Source organism: Urocitellus parryii, chromosome 9 (genome assembly GCF_045843805.1).
Source record: "Urocitellus parryii isolate mUroPar1 chromosome 9, mUroPar1.hap1, whole genome shotgun sequence".
Lineage (NCBI taxonomy): Eukaryota > Metazoa > Chordata > Mammalia > Rodentia > Sciuridae > Urocitellus > Urocitellus parryii.
In genome coordinates, this window is record NC_135539.1 from 6,988,447 (window position 1) to 7,012,413 (window position 23,967).

At 50.7% G+C, this 23,967-nt stretch overlaps 2 protein-coding genes and 1 non-coding gene across 6 annotated transcripts in view; 1 reads left to right on the forward strand and 2 right to left on the reverse strand.

Moving 5' to 3' along the window:
- Positions 1-3,494, reverse strand: part of Pdpk1 (3-phosphoinositide dependent protein kinase 1) — a 71,665-nt gene extending 68,171 nt beyond the window's left edge. Inside the window, exon 1 of the mRNA XM_026385221.2 lies at positions 3,362-3,494. Within this exon, the coding sequence (XP_026241006.1) occupies positions 3,362-3,385 (24 nt within the window). The 5' untranslated portion in view covers positions 3,386-3,494. The remainder of the gene's footprint in view (positions 1-3,361) is intronic.
- A 4,462-nt stretch (positions 3,495-7,956) lies between these two features.
- Positions 7,957-8,029, forward strand: Trnaa-cgc (transfer RNA alanine (anticodon CGC)). The gene has a single exon. It is a non-coding gene; the product is annotated as a tRNA-Ala (tRNA).
- Positions 8,030-14,231: 6,202 nt separating this feature from the next.
- On the reverse strand, positions 14,232-23,815 carry Amdhd2 (amidohydrolase domain containing 2). Of its 4 annotated transcripts, none has more exons than XM_026385600.2 (13): positions 23,701-23,815; positions 23,467-23,603; positions 23,250-23,389; positions 22,926-23,020; positions 21,699-21,765; positions 18,136-18,190; positions 17,769-17,981; positions 17,612-17,700; positions 17,385-17,529; positions 17,144-17,251; positions 16,945-17,013; positions 15,890-15,991; positions 14,232-15,509 (listed from the first exon to the last, which is right to left on the reverse strand). In XM_026385600.2, exons 1-13 carry the CDS (start codon positions 23,781-23,783, stop codon positions 15,421-15,423), a joined length of 1,392 nt encoding a protein of 463 aa, XP_026241385.2. In that variant the 5' UTR covers positions 23,784-23,815; the 3' UTR covers positions 14,232-15,420. The 4 variants fall into 4 exon arrangements, with proteins under 4 accessions (XP_026241385.2, XP_026241383.2, XP_026241387.2 ...); XM_026385598.2 differs by having other exon boundaries at positions 22,902-23,020; XM_026385602.2 differs by lacking the exons at positions 21,699-21,765; positions 22,926-23,020.
- Positions 23,816-23,967: the final 152 nt, after the last annotated feature.

The following is a 23,967-nucleotide window of genomic DNA, read 5'->3' on the forward strand; positions in this document are numbered from 1 at the left end:
TCTCTCCTCTCAAAAAGAACACATTCCTCATGACCCTAAGAAAATGCACTCTACCTGTGATCTAACTAGAGACTGAATACTGAACCTGTTGGCAGTATTCAAGTAAAAGAGCCTGCCGTCACACTGAACATGTGAAGAGTGTGATCTGGTCACATAAGAATGCACAAGTGAGAAGACCTCAATGATACATGTCCAAAACTTACTTTCCACACCAGCACTTCCTCCCCTATGCACCGTCCTTTGAACCTGCCTTCAAAACAACTGCACTAAATACCCCATAACCACCTGTCATCAACGGGTGGGTCTGGAGCATACCCACGTGGCCTTGGCCTCACACCTGCTGCACCCAGTGCTCCTTGGAAGCAACTTGCTCTCCTCACAGAATTAAAAACCATACAGGATTCTGCCCAAGGGCATTCCACAGAACGGGGGAAGTACACAACAGGACCATTCTTCTCCAAACATATCATCACAGACAGGGCCCTTCCTTTCTGCAGCACTTTCCAGCTCATCACTGGAGTCAGTCAGCTGTCCAGGAGCACCCCAACCCTGAACCAAAGGACAAGGACACACTGAAAAGGCTGACACGTGTCTAGAAGTCACCTGTTCCTCCTCCCTAAAACCATGCTGCAGGCAGCCCAAAGGCCAAGACCTGACTAGAAGCCTGAAGCTTCTTTCAGGCCCCATCACTGCAGGAGGCTGCTATGATCTTTATCTTAAACTGGCACATCAGAGATCAGACCAAGTAATTACTTCCACCCCTTATTAGTAATGGGGACCCCACATTACCAACTTGGTAACTGCTATTGGGGAGTCACTGGAGACAAAAATACATCATGCTCCACACCAGATGGGCCATGTGAGGAGAAGCTACCCACCCACAAAGGAGTGTGACAATCAGAAGCCACTTCTTTCAATGCTCTCTGCCTTTCCCACCACCTTCCCCCACAGATGCAACACCCTTGCAAAAGACAGAGCACCCAGAGCATGCAGGAAGTTGCTCTGCTCAAACCCCAACTCTCCCTTTAACAACACTGTTGCACGTTTCTTTTTTCCAACAGGAGGGTTCTAAGCCTCACCCCAGCAGAGCCTCACCCCTCAATGAGGATGAAGCACAGCTTCCTTCCAAACAGCTGCTTTCTGACAGCACACAGCTGAAACAGGCCCCAGGGGTCACAGAGTACAGCCATCTGCCCAAAGAAATATGTGTGTTCTCCTCCATATGAAGACATTCCTCCTGCCACAGCACAGCAAGACACTCAGGTTTAACCCTCAGGGAAGACACCCTGGGCAGCAGCACCAAGGACTTCCTTACAACCAGGTGCTAGGTTGAGGTGCCTGGCAGACCCTCACTTAGGGGCTCCTCATGTGGGGCAAGGTGACAGTGGAGTCTCTGCCAAATTGCACTTGACTATTTATGAGGCAAGTACTTAACCTCTCTCACTTCAGTTCCACCATACTTAAAATAGGAACAATATCTACCTCACAACATGATATGAATGAAGTACACAGCAAAGTGTCTGCCTTCAAGTAAGGGCTCAATAAAGACTTACATCCTTTGACCCACAATAGTGCCAGACTCGGGTAAGCCATTTTCCATCTTCACAGCTCATACTGTTTCTCCCTCTGTTGGGAAAGTTAGGTTGGACCTGGGTCTTCTCATACAGAACCTGCCCTGCCACCCTAACATAGAGATGCAAAACTCACTCTAACTATTCACCTCTATCTGTCCTTGGATATAAATGCAATATCGGGGCCATTTCTGCCATTACTTAAAGGAAATTTGGCATATTCTCACACACGTGCATGTGGGGGACTCTAGCTGACAAAGGTGCAAAGCCTAGATTCTCTCAATTCCTTATTACAGAAGTCTATCCAATATTCTGTAATTGTTTTTCTGCTCCCTGGGTTTCCAGTGTTTTGCACTAAAAAAGCTGCCTGAAGAAAAGCAAATGGTGAACTCCAATTCCATCAAGTGGAAGTGTCAAGGCCATGAGAAAATATACTCTTTTCTTTTTCCCACAGACATCATCAAATACACACCTTTCACACAGCATGACTGAGTGAAAGTTCACTTTATAAATGTCCAGGATGAATGTCGCCAGAGCCTCCACTGAGGCATGCCAGCAGCCTAAATGTTTTTTGCCCCCTAGCCCAGGCACCTCAGGGTATAACATGTGTTGCAAAGTCAAAGACATTCTTTTTTCCTTTCATCAATTCCCTCCACCAGACAGGTCCCCCTTTTCTAGACTTCGTCTCTACAACAGAAGATTGTAACCTGAAGTTCTCCCAACTCAGCGCAGGGAGAGCTCTCTGTCTCAGAGACCCCATACCTTCCCTCAAATTGTCAAAAGGGCCCATGATCCTCCCAAAACATTAAGATCCGTTATTACAAAGCTTCATTCTGGAAGATAAGAGGCCAAGTAAACTTCTTAGGTCTTCATTCAATTAAGGGATTTTTTTTTTCCTTTTATTCTGTCAAACTGGGAATCGAACCCAGGGCCTCGTGAGCAGGCTAGAAAGCGCTCTACCACTGAGCCATAAATTTGCCTTTGAACCAAGTTTTGCTAGCTCTCTGACATTCTCCCATGACCCACTTCACATCGCATACAAGGTATACATACTTAATCACAGTCTCAACACTCCAAGACTGAACAGAGGGAAAATACAAAAACACTAAGGATACTTTTAGCAACATAGTAAAAACACAGAAACATTTCTCCACATTTCACCCAACAAGTGGTTGTTTTTTTTCCCCCTAAAATTCCTCCTCCCTGTCAAGCTCACACTCCCCCTTGGCGGTGCCTCTGAGCCCGGCCTCCCGGGGCTTCCCACCTTAGTGAGTAAAGCCATGAGCAGAATGAGCACCCAAATGCCACAGCTGAGAGCAGAGCGTCCCAGACCACCCCAATCAGGATTTGGGAATACAACCGCGAGCATCAGGCGTTTAGGGCAGGATCCCGCACCCTCTGCTTCCTGGAACCCCGTCCCAGGTGAAGGCCCACAACCGCTCCTCCGCGGACAGGACCGCAAGGTAAGCCCAGAGGCTCGGCTTCAGACTGCGAGGAGGCGAAAACAAACTTTCCAGGCACTTCCACCCCGCCCGGTTGGGTGACACCTCCCGGCCTCCCCCGCCCTCCGCGCCTGTCAGCGCCCCTGGCCGCCCGGCGCCTACCGCAGCAGAGGCCCGCGCTCCCCGCGGCGGCCGAGAGGCGCCCGGCCGGAGTCCGCGGCCCGGCCCGTCGCCTGGCCGCAGGTGAGGCGCCGCCCGGCCGCGAAACCGGGCCGCCTCGTCAGACCCGGAGGCAGCCGAGTTCGCGGATAACGGGCCGGCGCATCCCGTCTCCCGCAGCGCGCTCACCAGCTGGCTGGTGGTCCTGGCCATGGGCCCCGCGTCGGCGCGGGCACCTCCCCCGCAGTGCTGCGCGGCTCGGCGCCTGCTCAGCGTCCTCCTCCCCGCGACGGAGCCCCAGCAATGGCCGCCCTCATCCTGCGCCCGCCCCGCCGCCCGCCGCCCCCGGCGCCACCCCGCCCCCGCGCGACGCCGAGCAGGACTTCCGCCGCGCCGCCGCCACCGCCCGCACCCATTGGCCGCGTCCGCCGTCGCTCGCCGCGTCCCACGGGGGCCCCGCCCGCGTCCCGGGCCGCATTTCCGGGTTGGGGCCTGGTCCCGCCTCCGGAGGGAATCCTGCGCGAGCCAATCCCGGACCGCTGGGCGGGATCGGCCGAGCTGTCATTGCCGCTCCGGGTCCGGGAAACTGAGGCTCCGAACCCGGTCCCGTCAAGGTCACGCCCGTAGCAAGCTGCCGGGCTGTGCTAGAACCCGCGGCTCAGACTCGGGCCGGCCCTGCGTGAATGCCAGGAGGCAACCTATGAGAGTTTACAGCTCACGAGCGACAACGGAGGAAAGGGGCCATCGAAGCATTTAACAGGCGCACTAACAGTCCCGCAACACCCTCGGAACTGTGTCTTTGCCTAATGTTCTTGTGGTTCCTTCTTCTTTTTGGTGGTGGTAATTGTTTTGATGATGATGGTGGTGGTGGTAATGGGTTTTTTATATTGCAGTGAAATACGCATAAAATTTAGCATTTTAACCTATTTTATTAGGGCCCCGCATATGCTAGGCAAGTGCTCTACTATTGAGCTACACCCCCTGGCTTTAACTTGATACTGGGTATTGATCCTAGAGGCAGTTTAGCACTGAACCACATCCCCAGACCTTTATTTAACTTTTATTTTGAGACAGAATCTCACTAAGTTGCTTAGAACCTCACTAATTTGCTGAAGCCGGCCGGCCTCCCTCAAACTTTCCAACCTCCTGCATCGCTGGGCTTAGAAACATGGGCTACCACGCCTGGCACCTTTAACCATTTTTAAGTGAACAATTCAGCAATATTCAGTACTTCTCATTTTTGTGATGCGATAGTGTCTTAAAACTAGGATCACCCTTATTACCTGAAGGTATTTTTTTATTTTATATTTTTTTGGTACTGGGGATAGAACCCAGGGCCTCATATATGCTAAACACGCAGACTACCATGGAGCCACACCACAGCCTCTGAAGTTTTAAACAATCTGTTTTCAAATTTTCCAACAGCAATAAATCTTTATTTAAAAAATTAAAATTCAAAACCAGGTACAAAACCCAGCATGGTAGTGCAATCCTGTAATCCTAACAGCTTGGGAGGCTGAGGCAGGAGGATTGCAAGTTCAAAGCCAACTTACTGAAGCCCTAAGCAACTTAGCTAGACACTGTCTCAAAATAAAATAATAGGGGCTCAGTTTGTTGCTCAGTGGTAAAACACTTGCCTAGCACATGTGAGGCACTGGGTTTGATCCTCAGTACCACATAAAAATAAATAAATAAAGCAAAGGTATTGATTGTGTCCATCTACAACTAAATAAAATAAAAATAATAATAATAAGGCTGGGGATATGGCTCAGTGGTTAAGCACTCCTCCCCAGGGCAATCCCTTGTAACAAAAAGGGGGAGGAGGCACAAAGGCATATGCTGACAGTCTCAACTACTCAGGAGGCTGAAGCAAGAGGATCTCTCTCTTTTTTTAAATTTTTATTAGTTTTTTAGGTGGACACAATATCTATATTTTATTTTTATGGGGTGCTGAGAATCGAACCCAGTACCTCAAACATGCTAGGTAAGCACACTACTACTTGAGCCACATCCCCAGCCCTGCAAGAGGATCTCTTGAGCCCAGAATTTCAAGTCCAGCCTGGGCAACATAGTGCAACTTTGTCTGAAAACCCTAATCCAGCACCTCTGATATTGTTGCTCCACTTTTTAGATGAGGAAACTGAGGCACTGGGAGGCAGTTCTGCAACTTGCTCAGGGTCGTGCAGTGTCAGGATCCAAATATCCATGTGGCCAAAGCCTGTACATCAACCCCTGTTAGCTCTGACTGACTGTCCTTGCCCTCTGTACATTTATAGACCTTTAAAAAACAACATCATAAAAAAAAAAAAAGGTATGGTGGTATATGCCTGAAGTCCCAGCTACTGAGGTTAAGGAGGTGGCTGACACAGGGGAATCACAAGTTCAAGGACATCCTGGGCAGCTTGACAGACACAGTCTCAATAAAATTTTAAAAAGAGCTGGGTATATAGCTCAGTGGTAGAACACTTGCCTAACATGCTCCAGGCCTTAAATTCAATCCCCAGTAACCCACTTCAAACAAAAAACAAACAAACAAACAAAAAAACTGGCAACTATAACCCCTAACCCCATGCTATTCTTGCTGTTTTGATACTTGTTTCTTTCACTTAACAATGTATCATCTGTATCCTGTATGGCTCTCCTGACCTCTTTTCCTCAGTTGTATAAGTCCAGAGGAGGCCACTAGAGGAACATAACATTTAAAGATGAAATAAATGTTTATACATTCAGGTATTGATTTCCTAATAGACATGAAAATGATTCCCAGGGCTGGGGATGTGGCTCAAGCGGTAGCGCGCTCGCCTGGCATGCGTGCGACCCGGGTTCGATCCTCAGCACCACATACCAACAAAGATGTTGTGTCCGCCGAGAACTAAAAAATAAATATTAAAAAACTCTCTCTCTCTCTCTCTCTCTCTCTCTCTCTCTCTCTCTCTCTCTCTCCCCTCTCTCACTCTCTTTAAAAAAAAAAAAAAGAAAATGATTCCCAGATTTTTTGTTTTGTTTTATTTTTCCCTCATGAACAAGGACTACACTGAAATCCAGCACGCCCTTCCTTATCTCTTTAGGATAAATTCTTAGCCTATGGAATTACTGGACCAAAATATAATTCATGCTGCCAAACTACCTGCCCCACTTCAGAAAGGGTAGTCTAGTTTACACTCTCACCCTGAGTGCACAGAGAGAAGCTCAAAGTGGACACAAGCTCTCATATCTCAAAACATACATAACCACTGGAGACACCAACCCCAGCACCCCCTCAAGTCACCACAAGCAGTGTCTGCTTGTTCCACACAACAGCCCATGAGCATCAGCTGCTATGATGGTTCCCACTTTTCATTTGAGGAGACAGGCTTCTGTGGCTTGTCTACTGTGCTGTAGAACAGAGTTCAAGGTCACCGAGCACAGGTCTTAAAACCAGACCTGACCAACTCTGCTCTTAGTCAACAGCCATTCTATTTATTTTGGTCCTCACAAAGCAATAAAAACTTTTCCTGAGCCCAGAATGGTGGCACACACCTGTAATTCTTATGACTCAGGAAGCTAAGGCAGGAGGATCACAAGTTCAAGGCCAATCTCAGCAATTTAGCAAGGTCCTAAGCAACTTAGTGAAACCCTGTCTCAAAAAATAAAGAGGGCTGGGGGTATAGCTTGGTGGTGAAGCCCCTGGGTTCAATACCCACCCCACCCTACCCCCCCAATAAAGAAAATCAGGTAACTAGGTCACAGTTTTGGTAATTTTGGGCGGGTAGGAGGGCAATGGAGATTGAACCCTGGGGACACTCTACCACAGAGGTTATAGCCCTAGCTTTTTAAAATTTTTTATCTTGAGACAGGGTCTAAGTTGCCTAGGCAGGCCTTGAACTTTTTTTTTTTTTTTTTTGTAGGTGAACACAATACCTTTATTTTGTTTATTTTATGTGGTACTGAGGATCAAACCCAACCCTGGCCTTGAACTTATAGTTCTCCTGCCTCAGCCATATCCATGTGGCCAAAGCCTGTACATTAACCCCTAAGAGATTATAGACATGCTGCCCCAGTTAAAAGGTAGAATTTAAGTGAATAGGATGGGAAAATGCCAGGATAAGAGCTGTCAGCAAGGAATACCCAGACTGAAGTGGAGTAGACTTCTAGAGGACATTATAGATTCTTGCCACAAATAAACTTGAATTCAGGTTGGGCATGATGGCCACACCTAGAACCCAGTGACTAAGGAGCTTAAGGTAGGAGGATCACAAGTTCAAGGCCAGCTTCAGCAATGTAGTGAGACCCTATCTCAAAAAATAAGCCAGGCAAGATGGTGCAACCACTAGCAGCTTGGGAGGCTAAGGTAGAAGGATCTCGAGTTCAAAGCCAGCCCCAGCAAAAGCAATGTGCTAGCAACTCAGTGAGACCCTGTCTCTAAATAAAATACATAATAAGACTGGGGACATGGCTCAGTGGTCGAGTGCCCCTGAGTTCAATCACTGGTACCCAAAAATTAAAAAAAAAAAAAAAAGGGCTGGGGGTATAGCTAAGTGGTAGAACACACCTGGGTTCAATCCCTAGTATCAGGGGGAAAATTTGAGTTAAATTGAGGAACTCACAGGGAAATGAGAAAAAAAAATCCAGAATAGCTCTACCAAAAAGGAATCACAATCACAGCCCATACCTCTTCTCAATCCTCTCTACTGTGACTGATATTTACAGTCATGGTCAGTTACACTGATTCTGTCTGTAGTCATCATATTCTACCTGGACAGGAGGCAGAAGACATGGCAGGTATAAAAACTGAATCCTTGGGCTGGGGTTGTGGCTCAGTGGTAGAGCGCTTGCCTCGCATGCATGAGGTCCTGGGTTCAATCCTCAGCACCACATAAAAATAAACAAACAAATAAAAACTGAATCCTTACCATTTCAACAGAAAGGCAAGAAATAATGACCAAAAATGATGAATCATAAAAAGTATAAAGATATTTCTAGAAAAGCAGACAGACATCTGGGCATGGAGGTGCATGCCTATAATCCCAATGACTTGGGAGGGTCTCAAGATTAAGGCCAGCCTCAGCAATTTAGCAAGAACTTGTCTCAAAAAAGTTCAAAAGGTCCTTAGTACAAAACAAACAACAAAAAAATCACACATGGCCAGATACAGTGACACATGACTGTAATCCCAGAGACTGAAGAAAGAGGGTCTCAAGTTTGAGGCCAGCCTCAGCAATTTAGTGAGACCTTGTCTCAAAAAATAAAAAAAAGACTGGGACATAGCTCAGTGGTAAAGCACCCCTGGGTTCAATCACTGGTACCACTCACACACATACACAATCCAATGAATGTTTTCAAATAACCCTTATAAATCTAAGCATGTATGTAAAAGGATTTTTGTTTTATTTTTGTACTACTAAGGATCAAACCCAGGACTTCACACATGCTAGGCAAGCAGTCTACCTCTGAGTTATACCCCCAGCTCCCAATAAGTAAAGTAAATGCAAAGAAAAAAGCCTGGAAGGAAATATAGGCAACGCTGATTTCCACTGGGGTGCAGACTGGGTTCTCTTAACGTTTTTCCTGTTCAAGTCCATTGTACCAACACACAGCCCTGTGGTTCTTAAGTAGTTCACAGAGAAACTGGGAAGGAAGTGGGTGGGGTACTTGAGTAAAAATGACTGGTGAAAGATGGAGCCCACCTGTGCTGTGGGCGTGATGCAGCCAGGCAGCCTTGGGGAAGGAGTGAGGGGAGAGGAGGAGGCTGCTGCCCTGAAGAAAGCAGCTGAGCAGGCAGGGAGGGCAGCAGGAGGCTGAGGAAGAGCAGTCCTCACTCCTGCCAGGACCTTGACAGCAGAGAGCAGGAGAGGCCCAGGCCAAGCCCAGCCAGGCAGGCTTCTATTCTCACCTCTAGAGAGGCAGAGCACCTGTGTCAGGTCTGGCCACCCATCTTGGGGACAATGAACACTGGGGGAGATAGTCTCACCTGGTCCAGCACAGTTCATGGGCACCTCAGCTGGAGGAAAGAGACAGACTGTTCTCCAGCTCTTATCTGTCCCTTTCCTGCCCAATGCCTCTGTCCATAGCTGAAGGGTGTCTTGAGCCAAGCATCCAGGGGCTTGGTTTGACATTGAGAGGTCATGGATGTTGGGAGCCAACCATGAGGGGGCAGTGAGGATGCCCGATGTGCTGGCTGCACTTGGCCTGTGCTGCATCGTGTATTCCTCCTCACTTATTCCCATAACGTTTGCAGCACAAGGGGAGAAACGGGGTTCAGAAATTAGGAACCTAACCCAATGTCTCACAGCTAGGGTATTAGATACCTACTACTATGTAACAAATTTTCCCCAAACAATAGAGGTGCATTGTCTCATAGTTTCTGGGAGTCTGAAGCCGGGGAGGGAACCAGCAGCTGGGCGGTCTGGTTCAGGCATCTGAAGGCTTGAGCAAACCTGGAGGACCCACTTCCAAAAAGTCTCATTCCTACAGCAGTGGGCTGGAAGTCTCTGTATCATGTGAGCTGCTCTACAGAGCTGAATGTCTTCATGCTGTGGCAGCTGGCTCTCCCTAGAGTAAGTGGTTCAAGAGAAAACCATCAGACCCAAGCTGGAAGCTAAGGGTTTTTTAGTTTGTTTTCTTTGTTCTAGCAGGGAGAGGAGGTACTGGGGATTGAACGCAAGAGTACTCTCCCCCATTTTTGGAGTCTTGCTAAGTTGCTTACAGCCTCACTAAGTTGCCCAGGGTAGCCTGGAACTTGCAATTCCCCTGCCTAAGCCTCCCAAGTAGCTAGGATTACAGTTGTGCACCACTGGGGGCTGGAGATATGGCTCAGCGGTAGCGCGCTCGCCTGGCATGCGTGCGGCCCGGGTTCGATCCTCAGCACCACATACCAACAAAGATGTTGTGTCCGCCGAGAACTAAAAAATAAATATTAAAAATTCTCTCTCTCTCTCCTTTCTCACTCTCTCTTAAAAAAAAAAATTCTTTCTCTCTCTCTCCTCTCTCACTCTCTCTTTAAAAAAAAACAGTTGTGCACCACTGTGCCCAGCCATGGTGGTTTTTATAACCCATATCCATCATCAGGAAGGACATCATGTGGGGGGCCACCTTCAAAGCCAGCTACCACCAATAGCCAAGGGCAGGACAACTACTAGCATTCATGCAGACAAAGGAGAAAGGGGAAGGTAGGTCCACACCCCACAGATTTTGCAAGCACTTAAGTATCAAGCCAATGAAGAGCTGCACCAGGCAGAGCCCAGCTGATTTATATTTTAGACTCTCCTGCACCTGCTTGGCAGAGTCTGGGGAAAGGATCACAGGGGGCAAATAGGGAGGCAAAAAGACCAGTTAAGGTACAGGCAGGTGAGGGGAAAGGGCTTTTCAAACAGTAGCCTCTGCCCCTGGTCTCTGTTCACCATGCCCAAGGCTCCCAATATGCATTTGTTGATGGCTGCAGATGAATAGATGGATGAGAGATAACAAAGGGATTCAGTGGTTTCCAAGCTACCTAGGTGAATTCACATCTTCCCCTATTAACTGTGACAAAGAAGTGCAAAGAAGCTTGACTGGCAGCCAGGAAAGAGGCAGTTTTGTGAGATCTCAGTCTCCTAACTTGCCCTCCCAAACCTCAAATTTCCCAACTATAAAATGGGGCTCATTCAAAAACCGGTTAAACTCTCAAAACTTGAAAACATCCACCATTGGTAAGAACGTAGGGAAAAAGGAACCTTCATGCACTGATGACAGAAATATGGTACCTCGTTTTTTTGTGATGTTAGATGCTGAAACCTGGGATGGAACTAGTATCTCTTTTAGACCTGAGCAGGAACACTTCTGCCTGGGTCCTTCTCTCCAGAATAATGGTCTGTCCAAGGATGTTCAGTACCTGATCCACCACTGTGAGTATGTCATGATCTACAGAAAAGGGGGGATTAAGGCTGCTATTCTGCTGACCTTAAAAATGGGAGACTAGGGCTGGGGTTCTGGCTCAGTGGCAGAGTGCTTGCCTCCCACATGTGAGGCACTGGATTCAATCTTCAGCACCACAAGAAAATGAATAAACAAAATAAAGATATTGTATCCATGTATAACTAAAAAAAAAAAAAAAAAAAGGAGACTAGCCAGGGTTCTCCAGTGAGCCCAGTATAATCACAAGGGTCTCTAAACATAGAAAAGGAGGCTTGCTGGCCACTGCTGGCTTTGCAAAAGAAAATGAGTCAGCAGCCTCTAGGAAACAAAGCAGAACAGGAGCCTCTGCAGATTTGCACCTGCCTTGACTTCAGCCCATGAGACCTATTTCCTACGTGGGCCTCCAGAACCATAAAACCATAAGTTCCAATTGTTTTAAACAGATTTGAGGTGATTTGTTACAGCAGCAACAGGAAACTCATGCAGAAGGCCGTTCTCTGGTCTTCTTGGGATCACATGGGGACAAGAAGGTCACAGAGGGAAGAGGAATGCCCTGGAGTATCTGGATCCCCAGATACGCCCATTCCCACCCTCAGGCAATCCTTAGCAAGGGTGCGGTGAGAACTGGTCACGGAACACCCATGTTTACAGAAAGGACCCGGGCACCTTTTACAATAGACAGATCCATGCCCTCCTATCTGGGAAGCTCTCCACATGCTCACTTTAAAAATACAGAATTGCCAAGCAGTACCAAAAGTGCAATACCACTTAGTAATAAACTGTGACACTGTGGTAAAAGGCGCAGGATCAGGTTGGAAGGGGCACACCTGGCGGCTGACCACGGGACTGGCCAGGTCTGGAGTGGGCTGCGGGGAAAGGTGCCCTTGGTCCACCCATACTCCAGAATCACAGTCAGGGAAGAACAGGCTGGGGCGGGGCCCAGGGAATCCTCAAAGTGCTATGAGCAGGGTGCAGCAGTCTGCCCTGAGCAGAGCACACGTCCCTCTTGGTTGGCCACTGTGATTGGCCCCAGCAGAGACCACCAGAAGCAGCCCTCCTAAGGTGGGCGAGTCCATGTGCCCACCCCCTGCCCCCCCTCCAGCGCCCCCCCCAGGACAGAACAGGCCTCCTGGACTGCTAGGCGGGGCCCTCCGCTTTCTTCCGCCGCTGCTGCTGCTGCTGCTGCTGCCGCCGCTGCCGCTGCCGCTGCCTGGCTTGGTTAATATTTCACTCCCCAGCAGGGCTATCTGGCTCGGGGAGACCTGCGCATCACCCCACCATATGCCAATGGTCCTGGGAGCCTTGAGGCCTGGAGATAAAAGGGCTTGGCTGGGTCTCCAGCATGAGGACTTGAACCTGTGGTGGTTCAGTCCTGCGTGCCCTAGAGGGTGTTCTGGAAGGCCACCGGGTGGTGCCTGCAGGCTACACTCACCAAAGCACCTCTTCCAGCTGCACACAGCCAACAGACAGAGCAACAGGCCTGGTGTCTCACAAACACCAGCTCTGCCACCCACCAGGCTCCCCGCCCCCACTGTGACTCAGGGGGCACACCAGCCTCACTGTCCCCCAATCCACACCCACCATACAGCCTGTGGCAGCCCCGCTGGCACCCACGGCCAGGGCAGCCCGGCCCCCCAGCACCCCCAGGATGACCTAAGCGGCAACCCACCCTTCCGTTTACAACCCTCCAGCTCAGAGCTTCGGATGGGGCAAAAGTGATGTCACCCTTTGGGAAGATGGAGAAGTCCTGGAGAACAATGGTGTGATGGCTGCACACAATATGAATGTGCTTAGTGCCACTGAACTGTACATTTCCGAGTGATCAGAATGGTAAACTTGCCAGATGTGGTGGAACTCGCCTGTAATCCAAGTGACTCTGGAGCCTGAGGCAGGAGGATCACAAGTTCACCAGCCTCAGCAACTTAAATAAAGGGCTGGGGATGTAACTCAGTGGTAAAGCACCCCTGGGTTCAATCCCTGTTACCAAAAAAAGGGGAGCTAGGGGTGTCCCTCAGTGATAGAGCACTCCTGGGTTTAATCCCCAGTACTGAAAAAAAAAGTACATTTTACATTTTATCATAATTTTAAAAATTAAAAACCCAGTGGCATTTCCCCTTGCACCTCAAATAAAACCTAAACTCCTACGGCAGGTCCAGAGCCCTGCTTGCACCTCTCTCCATTGACTGCAGTGGCGGTCTTTGTTCCACCAACACACACACATCTGTGTCTCTGGCCTTGCTGGGACAGTTAGCTTTGCCTGAAACTCTTCTGCAAAGGTAGCTCCCATCATCTGAATGTTACACCCACTGTCCACCCCTCTAAGGAGCCCTTCCCTCCTCTTCATCCAGAGAGGCAGCTGGATGGAATGGAGCAGGGTGTGCCTGGGCTAAATTACCCTGTCCCCCATGCTGGGAATGAAACCCAGGGCCTGGCTAGAAAAGGACTCTACCATTGAGCTACATTTCCAGCCCCCAGCCACTCTGTAGCTCTAGGACTCAGTACTCCAGTTTCCCCAAGAGAGAAGCAAGAATGACAAATAGGCCTCCTCCTTGGATTTTTTTTTTTTCCCTCCAATACTGAGAAGTGAACCCAGGGGCACTGTACCACTGCGCTACATCCCCAACCCTTTATATTTTTTGAGACAGGGTCTCTCTAATTTGCCCTGGCTGGCCTTAAATTTGCAGTGCTGCTGCCTCACCACTGCCCCCACCCCCCAGTAGCTAGGATTATAGGTTATAGGATTATAGCCATCACACCCAGCTTCCTCATTGGTTTTCTGGCAGAAAGATGGAAATGACTCAACACTAGTAAAGTATTTAAGAGCAAAGCCTGAAACCAGGTGAGGGTCAAGCTCACCTGTCTCTCATGGCCATAATGAGCCCTGCTGGATAGGCCCAGCGTGACCCACATTCACAACTGTCTCCCAGCACTGGACACATTGCAGGGGGTAGCCAGCCACATATTGAAAGGCGTGTGGCTATGGGACAGACCTAAGCATCCCTGCACCTGCAGCTCTTGGAAGGTTGGGATCCCATAGACTCACATTCTTGGGCTGATGGTGTGTACCCAGGAACACACAGGCTGAGACCTGGCCTGATGTACCCCTATCCCACCAGCTGTTCTCCCCCGGATGTTTGCCCACAGTCCAGGTAAAAGCCCATGAGTGGTTTTGTTGCTGTGGCCTGGAGACATTTCTTTTATTGGAAGCAACATACAACAGCATCCTGGCACATTTTTCTCTTGCACCAAGGAATAATCTCATCACACAAAAGGGGGTGGAGCCACCTACTCCAGGACCCAAATAGGAAGAAAGTCAAGACACTACTCCCAGGCTTGACCCCCCTGTGTCACAGCCATCCTCAGAGCCAGGAGGGCCCCCAAAGCCTGCCCACCTTGAAGCTATCCAAAGAGCCTGATGGCCCATGGTACTTTAATGGAGGAAGACCAAGAATATGTTGGAGTAGAACACTGGAATGTGTTGCCCAAGCAACATTAAAGAAGCAAGCATAAGTTGAAGAGCCCCTGAACAGTGGTGAGACCCTGAGCTTCCCAACAGCACTGGCAGGTCTCCATAGCCACCAAACTATGGTGGGCAAGGGGAGGGCTTGTCAAACCCACCAGGGGCAGGTTGGGGAGGTGGGGCTGCTGAGCTATGATGTAAAAGAACATAGAACCATGACTATGCACAAGGGCGCTAGGTGATGGGACTGAGATCAGGGCAAGTCAACAGGCCAGGGATAAACAGCTAGCTGGGGTCCTGGCCTGGATTGGGACCCTTGGGTACTACCTCCTGCACTCAGTGCTGGGTGACCTGGAGTTCCAAGACCAGTGTGGACACCCTCATGAAGGTCTCAACAGAGGGCCTGGAACTGTGCCCACGTCCAGAACTGGGCCTTGGGTCTCCCCTCTGCCCACCCAGCTCAGGGAATGTGACTAAACATTAAAAACCACCCACCATCAGTGTCCCCAACTCCTTCCTGTAGTCTTCCAACCATGGCCATGATTCCATTCCACCCGCCATACTGAAGGACTCCCTGCTCACTTCCAACTCTATCTTCCTGTGGATTTATAGACCTCAGACAGGTCCAGCCTAATAGGGGGCCCACAAGGAATCCAACCATTTCTGCCCCAAGACACAAACACTTTCAATGAGGCCCCAGGACAGCAGCCCTGCTTCAAAAACAACACCCAGAGACAAGGCAAGTCCTGCTGGCCACACATTTATCCGAGCCACTGCCTCCAGGGCCACTTGAGGCTCTGGAAGGGCCAACCTGGAGGAGGGGTCCCAACTTGCTCTCTGGAGACCAGCTCCCTCGACTGTCCGCCATGTCAGTGTCCAGCTGGGGCTGGGCATCCTCTCCTGCTGAGGTCCTTGGTTATAGCCTGGCTTCCTCTGCTTGCCACACCAGCTCACCAGAGATGTAGGTGGCCTGGACACGGAGGGTGTCGTCGAGCACCACGAAGTCTGGGGCAGAGCCACAGGGTAAGAAGGGATGGGATGGGACCACCCCAACCCCCCATATGGAGTCATTCCCCCCACAATTGAACCCAGTGGGGAAGCTGAGGCCCAGGGACATGACTCATGCAGGATGTCCTGACCATCACAGACTGGCATAGGCCTAGAACCAAGAGTCCAACTCCTCACAGTCAGGGACAAGGGACAACTCCCTGCAGCCCTGGTCTGGCCTTATCTTGGATGCCAGAAAGCCTGGCCAAGAGGAATAGACAGCCAGAGAGAGACTATGGCAGGCAATGCCACCAGGGAGCCAGAAACCGGGAAGACTCACTCACTCACCTGGGCCCTGACCCAGCCCTTTACTGGGCCTCTCCTATGTGGAGCCTCACCTGCATCAGCACCAAAGTCCAGACTCCCCTTGCTCTTCTCCAGCCCCAGCAGTTGGGCGGGATGCAGGGATGCAGCCTCCAGGGCTGCCTCCACACTGCAGCCTGTTTGGGACACATCATGGTAATGTCCCACAGCCCCTCCCCTACTCACAGTTCCAAGCTCCCATTTTAGGGCCTGGAGACAAGGGGGGGACAGCCCAGGACTCTGCAACATGTTAACAGCCAGTCCCCACCCCAGCTCTAGGAACAGTACTTGCTCCTCTCTTCCTCAGCCCAGGCACCATCCCTGCCTGCAGGGTTTCTCTTCTCCTAACAAAGCACTCTCTGGTCCCACATGCCCACAGGATCCTCCACTTTCTCCTAAATCCTGGGGAGAGCCCCCAAATGCAAAGAAGTGATACCAGGGCCCACTATGTCACCAGCCTAGCAGGCACCCAGGGCTCTGCTCTCTGCTCCCCTAACCAAGAGGTCAAATGACCATATTCACTTCTCCACCACTCTGATCAGTCCTGGGGCTAGGACACAGCCATGTCCTGCCTCCTAGGCTGTCCCCTTGCTGTCCCTTGTCGTCAGCCCATCTGATTTAAACAGTACAATGGACTGTGATGCCTACCGCCTCCAGAATGGCATCTAGCCTCTCCTCATCTGCTGCTGTGCAAGGGCACCACACAACCTATCCCAGGGGCCCGCAGTGCCAATCCTGCCCCACCCCATCCCACCTGTCCATCTGTGCTGTCCCTGAGAAGCCCCCCATCCCATAGGGCTGGAGCCTTGGTCCTTCTGCAGGTAGGATAGGGGACCCTGCCCCTCCCAGGGTCTGTGGTTTCATTGCCCATCAACCTGTTGCTTGCTACCATGCAGCCATGCTACCATGCTTATGAGCTCTCTGCAGAGTCTTGGCCACATTCCAGTGTCCAGTCCATCCCCTGGAAACCACCACCCCAACATGGGCAGGTGAAGATTGTTGAAACAGGATTCCCATAATCCCACCCCACCCTAGTTCCTCCCAGAGGTGGCCTCTGTTCCTAGACACAGAGACACACTGGCCCACTAACCTGTGGCCTGCAGAAAATGCCGGACGCAGACATCCATTGGTGCTATGCTGCCACACAGCGTCTTGGTGCCTTGAGAGCAGAGAGGCCAGGGGAACTGTGGGCCTGGGAGCCCAGAAGGCAAGCAGGGGATACCCAAATTCCACACCCCCCCCCCAAGAGGCTGAGGGGCTGCTTTTCTGTGAGCATGGGAGTCACTCACCTGCCACATAGGCCGTCAACCCATCCACTTCCACATCCTGCTGTCCCAGTGTATGACGGCCATTGCCCAGGCCCAGGGCAGGGACAGCATCAGTGACTAGCACCAGCCCTGGAGGAGAAGTGCTTCAGGACCAGGACAACTGATTTCAATGCCCCTCCTCCCTGGAGACTCACCCTGGGGATGGGCCTGGTGGGCAAGCTGAACAACTAACTTCTACTGCCCCTCCTCCATGGAGGCTCACCGTGGGGATGGGCCCGGTAGGCAATGCGTAGGGCTGCAGGATTGGTGTGTATGCCATCGGCAATCATTCCATAGAAGATGCAGCGCCCAGGGGGCAGGCGGTCACTGGTCAGGAGCCCCACAATCCCAGGATCACGGTGGTGGAACTGAGCAGGACAGGAGGGACTGGCTGAGTGAGGACAGAGGCTGCCAAAAGCCCACCCCTCCAGGAGCCAGGGCAGCACTCACAGGCAACATGGCATTGAAGAGGTGGGTAATGAAGGTGGCCCCACTCTGTACTGCTTCCTCTGCAGCCTGTAGGTCAGCCACTGAGTGCCCTGCATAGGGGACCTGAGTTCAGACTCTGCTCCAGCTGCAGACCCCACCCCTGCTGACGGCCCCTCACCTAGGGAAACGCAGATGCCCTGGGCTGTCAGTGCCTGGATCACTTCATGGCTGCGGCCCAGCTCAGGGGCCAGTGTCACAATGCGAACGTTGTCCAAGGGACCATAGGTGGCCAGCACATCATGGAAGGCATGGGCCTCAAAAGAACGGAGGTGGGCCTCAGGGTGTGCACCCCGCTTCTCCTGGCTGATGAACGGGCCCTCTAGGTGCACCCCTAGAGGGAGGAAATGAGGGTGACTCCAGCAGGCACCCCCATCCTACAGCCCACATCGACCCCTTGTGCCTGCACACCCTCCCTCCCTCCCCATCTGGGCACCTGGTGGGTAGGGGTCTCCCAGGGTGGGGGCACGAGGGGATCAGCCACTCACCGAGGACCCCTGCCCCATGGGGACCACCACTCTTCACGGGGATCTGAGGAAGGACCTGGGGGGAACCAGCTGTTAAAGCCCTGCCCCCCCATAGCCCTGTACCCAGAGATCTCAGGTAGAGTTCAGGGCCCTGGCCCAGCCCAGCCCCATTGGCCGTCCCTCCCAGGAACTAGAAGATGGCCAAAGGCCCCACACAATGGTCAAGAGCAGGAAATTACAAATGGGGACACCAGACAGCCTGCCCAGAGGACCGAGGCAACAGAGCTTCCATGCCACGAGGACAGGAGCAGGGGCACCAAAGGTGGCGCCAACCTGCTCTGGCCCTCAGGGTGGCCTCCATCCAGCAGTAGCTAGAACGTAAGTGGAGTAGAGGCCCCAACAGAGTGACCATAACCTTCCTGAGCAGCAAGGCCAGGAGGCAGGAGCAGGTCCAAGCAGCAAGGCCAGAGTGCTCAGTGCAGGTAGAGTCAGGGCTCAGCACTCACAGCCCAGGCCACACTTGATCAGAAAGGTCATAGCACTGGGGAGGAATGACAAGGCTCACAATTGATCTCAGAGGCTGAAAGGCCAGGCAACTCAGCCCATGCCATGTTTCTCCCAGGTGGGCAAGGGCTTTCCAGAGCCTGCAGCTCTGCAAGGGTCCCTGGGCAAGGGTGGCAGGCTGCTTGCAACTCCCTCAGGACTCCCTGCTGAACAAAAGTGATAACTGCACCCTCCCCAGAACTCCCTGCCCCAAACAAAAGTGAAGGTTGATTGATTGATTGATTTTTTCTGATGCTGGACATCAAACTCAGGACCTTGAGCACCACTTAGAAAGATCCTGTCTCAAAATTTAAAAAGGGGGGGGGGGCTGGGGTTATAGCTTAGTGCTAGAGCTCCTCTAGGCTCAATTTCCAGTACTCCCACCTCCAAAAAAAGACCTCAAACCTTAAAGACCTTAAAGAGAAAGAGGGAGGGAGGGACTGGGATTGTGGCTCAGTGGTAGAGCTGCTCGCCTAGCACGGGCGGGACCCGGGTTCAATCCTCAGCACTACATAAAAATAAAATGCATTGTGTTGTGTCAGTCTACACCAAAAAATAAATATTTAAAAAAAAAAAAAGAGGAAGAGAGAAAGGCAGTCAGACTCTGAAAGTTAGACATGCAGATCCTGGACAGATATAGGTGGGCCACAGACTGAGAGAGGACCACGGGCTCAGGCCCTTCAGTGCCTGGTGTTTCAAGAAATGGGTTGGGGGCAGGCACTGACAAAGGAGTCTTGTTTGAGAGCAGCTGGGTCCCTAGAATACCTGCCCCAGGTGTCCCTGGCTGAGAGAGGGCCTCTGGGAAAGGGTAGGTCAAGGAGCAGCAGAGAAATCAGTAAGAAAGTAGAAGTTTACATCCTAAAGACTTTCGCCAAGTCACCAGGCAGGCCTGTTTCCTCTGAGCAGAACAAGGCTTCCTTGGCATTCTGACAAGCCTGAGGCAGGACCCTTGGGGACCCTGACCTGTGGGTATCCCCAGCCCTCAGAGCACCCTAAGACAACAAGGGGCAGCCAACAGTAGAACTGAGCCAGGCACTGTCACACCAAGGGACACAGGAAAGAGCTGTTGACACCCTCTGGACAATGAACGGTCATGTGTCCATGAAGCAAGAATACAATATTTAAGACAAGGAACATGGGGTGGGGGACAGAAGAAGCTCTTCAAAGCTTAAATTATGTGAGCACCAAAGCAAGAAATCCAAGAGAAGAACTGGAAGATAAAAGCTGAGGAAATACCTAGAAAATTGAGTCAATAAGAAAATACAAGAGAAAAAAATCAGAGAATGGGCCCAGGAGGCCCAACTGTGGACCAGTGAGACTCCCATAAAATGATGACATAGGACAGGCAAAAAGTCACCAAGGAAATAATCCAAAACAACTAAGTGGGCTCAGTGGTGCACACCTGTGATCCCAGCTACTTGGGAAGCTGAGGCAGGAGAATCCAAAGTTTGAGACCAGCCCAGGAAGTTTATTAGTCAAATTTAATTAATTCCCTCTCAGATTTTTTTTTTTTTTTAAGGGGTAGGGTGTAGCTCAGCAGTAGCGGACTTGCCTAGATGAATGAGGACTCAGGTTCAAGCCCCAGCACCACCAATAACAAAACAAAACAAAAAATCCTAGGGGAAGATTGCTTCTTACCTAGCTCTAGCCTAGTTAGGCCATGGATCAAGAGAATAAAGATATTTTCAGTCCTTTGAGGCTTCAAAAAACTTATTGTCCCATGACCCTTTTCTTCAGAAGCTATTGGAGGATGTATTCCACCAAAATGAAAAGTGTAAACCACCAAGATGAAAATACAAGAGGCTCTGGGACATGGAAGACTCAGCAGAAAGGTGGACAGACTCCCCAGATGGTGGGGAATGGTGATACCAGGACTGCTCAGCCCTAGTGAGACAACAGGAAGTGCTGGGGAAAGCAGGAAGCCAAAACTGATGGAGCCCATTCTGTGTCTAAATGGCCTAAGAGTAACAACTGTCAGCAGGAAACTACAGAACTTGAGTTACTAGCTATTAAAAAAAAAAAAAAAAAAAAAAAAAAAAAGTTACCTCCAGGAAAAGCAGAGTTTAGAAAAGAGAAAATAACTCAAACCCTGGAATTATACACAGCAGTCCCCATGTCTGAGTTATGTGGCTGATCTAATAAAAAATACTATTTAGTGAGAATGAGACATAGAAAAAGATGAAAGATGGGCTGGGTTGTGGCTCCACAGTAGAGCATTCACGTCACACGTGCGAGACCCTGGGCTCGATCCTCAGCACCACATAAAAATAAAGAAAAATAAAGGTATTTAAAAAAAAGAAAGAAAGAAAGAAAAAGATGAGAGAGAACTAGTCCTCATCTGTCCTGGTGGGAAGCAAGAAATATTGCCCCAAACTAGAAAACTGAATAGGAATACTAGCATATTTTCTAGTATGCAGGTGAATTCCTAAAGAACATGATGGCACCTAGGGAAGGAACAAGTTGGGGCAAAGAGCTGCTGTTGTTCCAACAAGCTGTGGATATACAAAGTTCATTAGAGATAAAAAAAAAAAAAAAGATAATGGCTGAGTTTTGCTAGTCTAAAGTCTGGAAGGAAAGCAGGAGGGGAGTAAAGAGAAAGGACAGGTTCAAGTCAAGCTAGAGGGAAAGAAAGCAGGGAACAACTGGAAAGGCCCAAGTGTGAAGGACAGTAGGGTCAAAGGCAAGGAGGTACTCTCCCTTGACTCAGCAGATAAGCCCTTGAAACTGAGAATAATGTGAACAGATCTGCTGCCTGGAAGGACAGTTTATAAAAGGCAGGGCTGAAGGAGGCCCAGGAAAGGAGCAGCTGGTGTCAGATCAGACTTTAACAACAAAAGACCTGGCTAACTTCTGGCAAAGCGCAATCCATTTCTACCCAGTGTGAAGGGGCCCGGAAGGAAGGCTGGGTGCTTGCTGAGGGAAAGGTCCTCCGGTTTCCATGATATTAGTATTAAGTTTACACATCCCAAACCCTCCACAATCTCCAACATTGGCAGATGGCCCAAGGCTTTCATTTTGGAAGAGTCTTGTTTGTAACACACCTGGACCCAGTGAGTGATGAGAAGAAAACACGCATTCTTCACCAGTCCTCCCTCTGGGGCAGAGTGCCTACATCATGCCAGAAAGACCTGCAGGTGATGCAAGGGCAAGGAAGCAACTGGGAAGCAAGAGAACAAGGCCTTCCAGGTAGAGCTTGGGGGGCAGGAGAGGGGAAACCTGGAATTACAGGAATGTGCCTGGGGAAAGAGAACAGGTTCAGCAGGTACAAAGGGAATGTTAGAGATATGTTAGAGTCCTGTTATCTTGGAAAGGACCAAAACCTAAGAAGGCAGCTGGGAAACCAGATGCCTAACTGCAGCAGGACAATTGAGTTTGGTTTTTGATATTTGTGTGGTTGGAGAGCTGTGGAAAATTTCCAGGAAGACATCCTTAATTGACATTTACCAAATGCTTCATATGCACCAAGCACAGCATCCAAAGACCCTGAGAGACGAAGATTATTTTCAGTTGAGGAAACTAAGGTTAATAAAGAAGGTTGTTCCAAATATTTTGGCTGATACAAGAGTCAGAAGGCCACCAGGTGCACACCTGTAATCCCAGTGACTCAGGAGGATCACAAGTTGGAAGCCAGCCTCCAAAACGTAGTGAAACCCTGTCTCACAAATTTGAAAAAAGATGGGGGTACAGTTCAGTGATAGAGTGCCCCTGAGTTCAATCCCCAATACCTAAATAAACACAGGAGGCCAGGACCAAGGCCCAGGAAGCCCAAACTCAGAGCCCCCCCACAACCTCCCACAGCTCCCTGCTCACACCCAGAAAGGGACCCACAGACAGTCATACATTTCTGCAGTGGATTCTGTAGTACAGGAAAAGTCAGATGGGGCAAATGACAAAACTGAAAGAACAAGATCAATTAACCATGGTTAAAAGTGTTCAGTTCCTAAATTTACCAGCCACGTTATGGTAGTGTAAGAGAACACCCATGTTTTTAAGGAAGAGTTAAGTATTAAAGGATACAGAGGCATGCATATGCAACCTACTCTCAAAGGGTTCTGGAAAGGACAGCAACACACTCAGGGAGAAACAGCTCAGAGGACAAAACTTCCAAGGAAAACTAGACAAGAACAATGGAATTTCTTCTAAGCAGCAAGAAAGGTAGAAGGGTGGGAAATGTAAGATAAATTAGGCTGGAAACACTGGGAGAGCAGCTCTTTCTGGAAGACATGTTCAAGTGAGGCACACACCAGAGACAGGAAATAGAGTCTGACCCCAGGCAATGGTTCTGTCTCCAGCAACCTTGCTTGCTCCAGGAGGATTGGAGGCCGGCAGTGGGGGTAGGGAGGGGCTGTGGCAGATGAGGACGCTGAAACAGCAAAAGTGGGGAGCACTGCAGAGGCAGTTAGAAGGCAGAGGGACAGCTGATAAATAAAGGCCAGGGGACCCCCACCCCAGGCCCAAGCGGAGGGAGAACAGATTCAGATTCATACGATGTGTTTGGAGAGAGAACAGCAACAGATTTAAAAGTTAAGGGGATGATTGCCTCCAGAGACCGCCCCCGCCCCTTTTGCTTGAAGCCTGGAGCCTGACCTCACCTTATGATAAATCTCTGGTGGGGAAGTGACCAGGGTAGGACAGAAAGAGGTGACACCGTGGGACAGAATCCTCTGGGCCACCAGCGCAACCCCCGATCCCACATTCTCTGTGATCTTGGAGAAGTCGACACCAAATCCACCTAGGACCAGAAAAAAAGGCAGTCGCGGAGTGCTCGGGGCTCCTCCCCTGCGTCCCTGGCCCTGGCTCAGGCCGCACCGTTGATCTGCACGTCGATGAAGCCTGGCGCCAAGATGTAGCCCCCGCAGTCCCGCTGCTCGTCGGCCACGCGCCGCTCGTCGAAGAACAGCTTCTCCGGGTCCAGGATGCGGCCCTCACGCACCCACAGGTCCTCCCTGCTCACACAGCGGCAGGCGTTCAGATTGCCCACCGGTCCCGGTCCCGTCGCCCAACCCACCCCACACCGCGCTGTCCCCACCCGGCCCCCCGCACCTGAGCAGTGCGCCACCGCGCAGGATGCGGCAGTTGGTGAACTGGAGCACCGGAGCCCGCGTCGCGCCCTGCCCGCCGCGCATCGTGAGCCGCGGCAACTCGGAGCCGGTAGGCCCCCGCGCCATGTGACCCTCAGCTGACTGGGGCGGGCACCACATGATCGCCCCACCCACGTGACCCGCGACGCATTGACGCGCGGCGCCAGCCTGCCCCGCCCCGCCCCGCCCACACAAGCGCTGGGACACAGGCCTAACACATCCGAGAACT

Coding starts and splice junctions, on each gene's coding strand:
- Amdhd2 (XM_026385598.2), bottom strand. CDS start 23,783: ATGCGCGGCGGGCAGGGCGCGACGCGGGCTCCGGTGCTCCAGTTCACC. Junction 23,021..23,249: donor CACCAGAGATTTATCATAAG/GTGAGGTCAGGC, acceptor TTGCTGTTTCAG/CGTCCTCATCTGCCACAGCC. Junction 17,982..18,135: donor CCATGGGGCAGGGGTCCTCG/GTGAGTGGCTGA, acceptor TCCTCCCTCTAG/GGGTGCACCTAGAGGGCCCG.